This window comes from Glycine soja, chromosome 10 (assembly GCF_004193775.1).
Source record: "Glycine soja cultivar W05 chromosome 10, ASM419377v2, whole genome shotgun sequence".
Taxonomy (NCBI): domain Eukaryota; kingdom Viridiplantae; phylum Streptophyta; class Magnoliopsida; order Fabales; family Fabaceae; genus Glycine; species Glycine soja.
The window spans coordinates 35590822-35599603 of NC_041011.1; the positions used below are offsets into that span (position 1 = coordinate 35590822).

At 33.6% G+C, this 8782-nt stretch overlaps 1 protein-coding gene across 1 annotated transcript; it reads right to left on the bottom strand.

The window, feature by feature from the left end:
* Positions 1-2415: 2415 nt before the first annotated feature.
* On the bottom strand, positions 2416-6647 carry LOC114371685. The gene is made up of 10 exons (XM_028329044.1): positions 6630-6647; positions 5292-5485; positions 4383-4545; positions 3735-4196; positions 3538-3648; positions 3281-3409; positions 3118-3213; positions 2822-2959; positions 2596-2737; positions 2416-2441 (listed from the first exon to the last, which is right to left on the bottom strand). The coding sequence occupies exons 1-10, from the start codon at positions 6645-6647 to the stop codon at positions 2416-2418; spliced, it is 1479 nt and encodes a 492-aa protein (XP_028184845.1).
* Between the last annotated feature and the right edge of the window lie 2135 nt (positions 6648-8782).

An 8782-nucleotide genomic window follows, 5' to 3' on the forward strand; every position in this document is an offset into this window, starting at 1 on the left:
TGGTTGATTGTCTTTCGAAACATCAGTTCGATGATTGCCTTAAAAAGTTTGAAATTTCTTGTTCACCCTGACCAATGTTTGTTGACTATGTTAATGAAACATGGATAATTCCCCACAAGGAAAAATTTGTTACAGCCTGGACGAATAAGGTGATGCACTTAAAAAACACAACAACAAACATGTATGAAAATTACAATAGTTTTTCTATTAGGGTTGATGAATTGATGGATTTTAATTATTGTATTTGTTTATTGTTTTTTGTGTATTTCAAATGTAAGGTTGAATATGCTCATTGAGCTTTAAAAAGAGTATTACAGAATAACCTTGGAGACTTATGTAGTGTTTGGGATGCCATGAACAACATGATCATGCTGCAACACACTGAAATTAAAGCATCCTTTGAAACAAGTACACATATGGTTGGACATGTTTTTAAAGTTACCTTATACAAGAGGCTTCTTGGCATGGTTTCAAGGTATGCTTTAAATCAAATTGTTGTTGAGTATGAGCGTGTACATTATGCTGGCAAGAATCCTTCTTGTTGTGGTTGTGTCATAAGAACTATGCACGTCTTCCTTGTGCATGTGAGCTATCAAAATATGTTCTTGGTAGCATCCCATTAGATTCAATCCATATGTTTTGGTAGCATCCCACTAGGAGTATGTTGATGCTTTATATTTTATGCAAAATAGTAATTCTTTAGTGAAGCGTAGTGCATCATCTTCTGACCAACCGATTCCAAGAAGAACCATGCCGATATTTGATCAATTTCATCCGTTTATACACGATTTCATTAACAACATTGTGGATGTCAAAGTTGACGGTAACTGTGGATATCATGCGATTGATGCTTTATTAGGTATGGGTGAAGATTCTTGGTCCTTGGTGCACAACCATTTGCTTTAAGAACTTGACAAATGGTCATATGACTATATCAAGCTCTTTGGTGGCACAGACAAATTCGAGGAGTTAAAGAGGTCCCTACTTGTTGATGGGTTATCCATGGTATGTAATTTATGCTTTGCTTTTTAAGAATTAACTTTATAAATGTGATGTGTATATTTGTTTGATTCAAGTTACTATGGATAAGTGGATGGATATAATCGAGATGGGATATGTCATTGCATCAAGGTATAATGTAATCCTTGTATGGTTGTCGCTACAACAAAGCATGACGTTCTTTCCTCTTAGAAGTCAACCACCAACAGATTCTTCTGTGCATCGCATAATATGTATTGGTGACATCTATGACAATCATTTTGTTCAAGTAGATTCAAGATAGTCCTATTTTTAAATTTATGCAATCATTTGTGTTATAATAATGTAAAATTGTTTGTGCATGTACATGTTTATTTAAAAGATTGTTGTCCTTTACCGTCTTTAGCATTGTTATGGTCTAGGACTTGTCATCCTCAGGAAAAGCAGTGACCAACTCCATATATTAGTAGAATGCATCAGTACAAAAACTTGATGATGTTGAAAAGAGACTATGTTGACATAACTGAAGAATTGATGGAAGATTGCTTATTGAGCTTCTATGGAGGCTGGATCTTTGAACTTTAATGAGGTCCTTCAATGGTGATTTTCCACCATGGAGATGCAGTGGATGGCAAAGGAGAAGAGGAGAGGGGATGCACCATCCACTAGGGAATAAGCCATGGAAGAAGGAGCTTCACCACCAAGAATGTGCCTTGGATAAGAAGCTTGAAGAGAATGCTTTAATGGAGGAAAAGAAAGAGAGAAGGAGGGAACACAAAATTGAAGGAATAAAAGAGGGAGAGAAGATTTCTAAAGAAGCTAGAGCTTAGCTACACACACCTCTCTAATAACTAAGCTCACCTTCTTGAGAAACTTTCTTGAGAAGATTCCTAGAGAAGCTAGAGCTTAGCTACACACCCCTTATAATAGCTAAGCCCATCCCCATGCCAAAATACATGAAAATACAAAAAAGTCCCTACTACAAAGAGTACTCAAAATGCCCTAAAATACAAGGCTAAAACCCTATATTACTAGAATGGCCAAAATACAAGCCTAAAAAGAAGGAAAAACCTATTCTAATATTTACAAAGATGAGTGGACCCAACCTTGGCCCATGGGCTCAAAAACTCTACCCTTAGGTTCATGACAACCCCGGGGCCTTCTTTAGCAGCTCTAGCCCAATCCTCTTGGAGTCTTCTATCCAATACCCTTGGGGGGTAGGATTGCATCACTGAACATGTAGCTTCTAATGACTTTGTAATGTCTTACATTAATATATATTTGGTAGGCTGCATATTCACACAATTGTCAGTAGCTTTGTTACGTTAAGTTTAATTTTTAAGGTGTAGAACTTATGGATATACTGTTATGTCATTACTAGGATTACCTGATACGTTTAATGATTACATAATTTAAAATAATTTGCTAACGTTAACCCTAATATTTAGAGGCATAAACATAGACTAAAAATCATAAACCAAAATAAGTTAACATTTACAAAATGTTTGGGAAAACCAAAATGTTGTCAAATACAAGAAAATTATAAACATAGTCCAAATATTAAAATATAAAATGGATGGCATCCATGGCTGATCCGTGCGCCGCCTTCGTCGCGACCTGACATAACATTTCCATCTACTGTGACACCCTTAGCGATCCTTAAGCAGTCTTCCATAACCTCGTGTATTTCTGTGCCTGCAGTGACTATCCTTAGGTTGAGCAAAAGCTCCAAACTTTCTACGATTGCTTGGCAAGCCTCCTATGACATTGAAAACAACCCATAAAGTATTACAATAATTGAACTAAATGACATTTAATAGAACATTAATGCAACATTATTTACCACTGGATGTCTAGGCTGCTCCACATCAGAAGGGGCATGTGCCGATGCTACTGCTGGTGCCACTGGGACCTCGGGGATATATGGCTCTGCATATGAGTCATCCTGCGTCACAGGTGGATGTCTGGCCGAATCAGCAGGCTGTGCCGGTGTCATGAATGGATGAGAAATCATGAAGAACTACTGCATGTAATCTGATGCACACTGTCCTAGCAAAACACAAATCTGCCCCACTGCTGCAAGATAGTCAGAGTAATGCATCTACCTGTCGTCAATATCTTCAAATGATAGCGTTGAACTTGTAGTCTCTGGAGGAATGGTCTGAACATATCCAAATTACTGCACCACCCTTTCTGGTCGGTGTCTGACAACAACGGGACCCCATCGTATATGACCTGAAAAGCATGAAATCAAATCAAAATCCCGCACTAAATGGTGGTCACTGTAAGACATCTAGCAAACATCAGCAATTGTCAGTCCATCTAGACGTTTTCGGTACGTCGATGCTGGTAATGACTTCGAAGAAGCCTTAGTAGCAATCCATTGACAGGCACGTGGTGACATCTCATCATAGTCTGGATCACTCAAAGACTCAACAATAGAGGAAAATGCTCATATATCCAACACTACAATGATTAGATCAAAATAAAACAAATGTCAAATTAACATATTAATAACATTTTAAAAACAATTAAATTAAAATAATTGACAATAATTACCTGTAATAGGGTGATGTAACTAGCAAGCTGTCGGCCGTCGCTCTTACAAGCATCATTCAAATAATCATACATATGAACTAGGGCGACAGCTCCCCATGCATAGCGTCCACTCTGACTCAAGTCTCGGAAAGCATATAAAAAAACAACATGAACATGTGTTGCACTCTTGTTAGCAAAAAGAGTGCAACCTAACAAACGCAGCAGATAGGCACGAGCTGCAACAGTCCAATGTTCGACCTCACATTTACTTTGATAAATATCTCATAGCCACGATAGGCGTACGTATGCCCCATGACATTGTGTTGTCTCATCTCTAGCTTCCTCCCAAAGACTTCAAGTAACTCCACCAACATCAAGACCGCTTCGTCGACATGCAGAGTCTCAAAGCTATAGAATGCGCCTATAATAGGAAGATGAAACAGAGAGGTCACATCATCCAGGGTGATGGTCAGCTCTCCAACGGGAAGATGGAAACTGCTAGTTTCCTTATGCCACCACTCCAAAAAAGTGAATATAAGTCCCCGATCGCCATTGTCTACTGAACATGCGATCAAAGGACTTAATCCTGTGGCAGCGACTAGCCCTTCAATTTCAGGAGTAGGCCTCCCAAATTTTTGAACCTTCCTTCTATGGGCGGATAGCTTCAATTCAGGACGTTCCTGCAAAAAAAAATTAAATGATTCGACAACTTATAAAAATAATAATTAAAATTATGACAAATTTAAATAATAACAAATACTTAACAAATAAGTTTAATTAAAAATTTTAAATATCTCTCCATTCCATATGATGATTGCAGCATGGTCACCATAGTCAGTCAACACTAATGGGTCACGCAGATGTACGTCTTCAGTCACGACAGGATCATCCTCAACAATAGGGGCAACTTCTCGTTGCTTATGTACGAATGTTGTAGGCCTTCGCCGCTGGGGAACATCATCTGAATAATGATGATCCTCTCTCCCTAGGGCTCTACCTATAACCCTGCCTAAGGTACGACCTAACCCTCTAGTTCAAACCATAATCTGCAAATTTTAACACACGTGCATTTTTTGGTCAAATTCAATATTTACTCTTAAAATATACATAAACAACTACAAAATTTATAACTACAAATAATATATGACTATTTTTCATTGAAATAAAATAACACCATTTAAAACTATTTCATAACACCATATATGACTAAATGATTAAAACACAAAATTCATAAATAAAATAACAACTACATAATTAAATAATATATGACTATTTTTCATTGAAATAAAATAACATCATTTATAACTATTTCATAATAGCATATATGACTACATAATTAAAACACAAAATTCATAAATAAAATAACAACTACATAATTAAATAATATATGACTATTTTTCATTGAAATAAAATAAACACAAACAACTACAAAATTCATATATTTACTATTAAAATTTATAACTATTTCATAACACCATGCAATCATACATATTATTTTTTAAAACACAAACAATACCTATTTTTAAAACAAAACTAACAAATAAACTACCTATTTAAAAACATTTTTCAAAACACAAATACCTATTTATTATTTTTTTGAATTAAAAAAGGTCATACGGATCAACTTGATCCGTATAAGTCATACGGATCAACTAGATCCTTATGACTCATACGGATCAAGTTGATCTGAATGAGTAATACGGATCATGTTGATCCGTATGACAACACAATACCAAAAACGAAAAGGCAACCATTAACGGGGAGAAAAAGCTTACCTCGACGGTGGAACAGCCCAACGAAACTGCAGGTCCTCAATGTCGACAACCAGTGAAGGAGAAGAAGCTTGAATGACACAACAAAGAAGAAGCTCCAATGGCACAGTGAAAGCAAATGAAACGACGACATAGGGAAGAAGAGGGAAGAAGATGCTCTTACGAAACGCGTGATATGAAGGTTGATGGGTGTACACCTTTTAAATTTATAAGGAGGGCATTTTCGCCCATTCACGTTAAATGTTGGGTGCACTAGCAATAATGTTGGGTGCACCTAGCATCACCCGTAGATTTTTTGAGTGAGGGCCCAAATAAAGGGTGTTTGAAGAGAAGGGTAGCCTGAGCATTAGAACGAGGAATAGGGTTCAGGAGGACTAATTTTAAAGATGCTATTAAGAAAATTGTCTTTTGAATATTTGATTTTTAAGATGGTTTTACCAAAGCTGTCTTTGAATACTCAATCTCAAAGACGATTTAAAAAAAAATAAAAAATTGTCATTGTATATATCCAACTATTTAAAAAATTGTCACCGCTTGATCTTCTAAGATGGTTTTTTAAGAATCGCTTTAGAAGACACATTGTAAAAAACTATTCTTTTAGTAGTGATTTTACACGCTATAAATGTTACCTAATAGGTTTTTAGTTTCTACCCCTTCATTTTACTTGTACGGACATTATTGCTATAAATATTATATTAGTTGCATGGAACAAATTAAATTCCTAGATAAGCATGATGCATAGTCAGTTTATGTATGGATTAGTTAGTGAATTTAGTTGGTTTGACAAAGTCTATATGGTGGAATCCAAATTTGAAAATGTCATACAAATAATCATTTTCAATTGGTCAAATGCACAAGCTACTATACATTATCCTTTTCCTAAAGAAAATTTCCTTTTGTTAGTAGTTATTCTACAAGGAATAATACTATTCACACAACACTTTCTTTCACCATTATGTTGTAATGTAGTTTCATCTAAATTCAAGTGGCCCCATTAAGGCACCAAGTTACTATTATACTTAGATGTAGATCATGTGTATAGTGTACAATTGAGAGTGCTAAAGTTGTCACTTGTCAATGTAGGTTTCTTCCTCTACTTGAGCTATGTTTGTATTTTATTTATTTATTCAAAGTAGATTTTGAGTGCTAGGAGGATCAATGATTCTACCCTGCCATGTTTTGCCAATGTTCAAAATAAATGCAACTTTTCTTATGTAGTTGTCCACTAGATTAATCACAAATTTTGAGCATAAATTTATAGTTCTGAAGTGAGTTCAAAAACTAGACAAGTGATACTTTATTATCATTGCCACAATAATTAACACATTTTTTTCTAAATACCCAAGTGATAATCTCCATTGATCGCCCCGGACAAAGAGTTAAGAGACATTGTGTTAGAAAATATAATCAATACAGGTTAGAGAACAGATACGATATGACATTTGAAATAAGCAATTTGATACATTAGGAAGACAAGACTTTTGTGTTGTGGGTTGAAAGGATGTGATCATATAATAAATAAATATCACATTATAAAAGAATGGTCTAAGTTGTTTCACTGGGGTGTTTGTTGATATCCACCACAATTATGTCTTGCATTTTCATCCCTTTTGGTTGTGCGAAAATCTTTATCTTGTGTTAGGAGGTTAAGCTCCAATGAATCTGCCACCAAGCAATTTATGCATGGGCGAATTAAATTTAAATTGAATTTACTGTGCAGCACCTTTTTTTCACTTTCCATTTTTTCAAGTAAATGACGTATATTGTTTTCTTAAAAAAAAAATACTTGTTGGAATCGATCAGCAGAGCATATTTAACATGGATAGTTGAGAAAGAACTCAAGGTTGACCTACGTTTATGAGCTGATAAATAATTGGATGCCACAAAGCCTAATCTTAATTGTACCTAATTTCATGATTTTTTCTGGGAACTTATTTCAGTAATGATCTCAGAATTTATAAAACGCTTTGATTCAACACATTTAGTAAATAGGTTTAACATGATATAAATTTGTTACGGGTTAGGTCATAATAAATAAATAATGATAATTAAAGATTTGACTATATCATTATATAAAAAAATATTAAATAAATATACATATATTACAGACTTAATTATTATATTATTTATAAGATTTGACTATTTCAAGAAATATTTTAATATCTTTTATTTTCATTTCTAATAATTTTCCTTTTATAATGTAATTATTATTTTAATATATATATATATATATATATATATATTGTACTTGTAATTAAATAATTTTATTAGATTTATTACTACTAAATTGATTTAATTGATTTGAGAATTAAATGTTATTTACCACTATTTGTTAATGTAATAAGCTTATCGATGATATATAAGGAATTGACAACTTAAATTTTGAGACACGTCAACAAATATCTCATTTTTATCACTATTAATTATTCTAATATTTTTATTTTTTTTCTCCACTCTTTGTGTGACTTTTTTATTCATGAAAAAGTTACCTGTGTGACCCATGATGAGTATATTTTAGTTGCATGTAGTAGCTTAATTATAAGGGTAATTGTCCTAGAAGAATTTAGTTTTTATATTTTTAATAAATTTTAGTTTCACACCCATTAAAAAGGTAGTGTTGTTGCTTCCATAAGATTTTTTTTAAAAAAAATGAATGTACAAATTTATACAAGATAAAAGAGAGTAAAATTATATCATGTCACCCCGAGTTTCTTGAAGGTTTGAATGTAACTTGTTCAATGTAATTTGTAGGCACTTTTCCTTTTCTTGTTTGCATCATCATCATGACATTTGTGTTGCAGATTGTTAGTGATCATCATCAAAGGTACGAATGTCTTTCATACTCTTTTTAGGCTTTTATTTGTCATGAATGCTTTTATAACTTGTATTATGTGATTAATGACTATTACTTTATACACAAGTTATGTTTATTATGAGTGAACCTTAGTTTCCCATTTGAGATTCAATATAATGATTCTTCCAGACATATTGGATAAATCGGTGTATTGAATCTTGAATTGTTTGTTTGGACAGTTTGGAAATAGTCATTTTTTATAGTAGATTCATATGTATAGGTTAAGTCTTTTTTCTTAAATTTGATGAAATTATGGTACAATGCATTTTACTTTGTTCTCTGAGTGCATACTTGATTGTGGTGGAATTCATATCATCATTTTCATTTCGTGTACTCGGAGATCAATGCGAAATGCTGCTGAAATTTCATCAAATTTAAGAAAAGAGACATAAGCTTTACATATGAATCTACTATATAAAAATGTATTCTTGAATGGGATACGGTCACACCTTTAATGAAAAAAGTGAGATTTTCATGCACAAAATAACTTTTTGTGTATCACAAAGTTATTAATTAGATGGACAAAAGTTAGATGAATGCAAGTCGCATGATCCATGTGTATGAGGAAGGCATTGAACAATTATTGGAATTTCCCTCCGAAAGAAGTCGATCAGATGAGGATGTTATATTTTTATCCTTG

Coding starts and splice junctions, on each gene's coding strand:
- LOC114371685 (XM_028329044.1), bottom strand. Junction 3,649..3,734: donor AGCTCGTGCCTATCTGCTGC/GTTTGTTAGGTT, acceptor GACTTGAGTCAG/AGTGGACGCTATGCATGGGG. Junction 2,738..2,821: donor AGCAGCCTAGACATCCAGTG/GTAAATAATGTT, acceptor TCAATGTCATAG/GAGGCTTGCCAAGCAATCGT.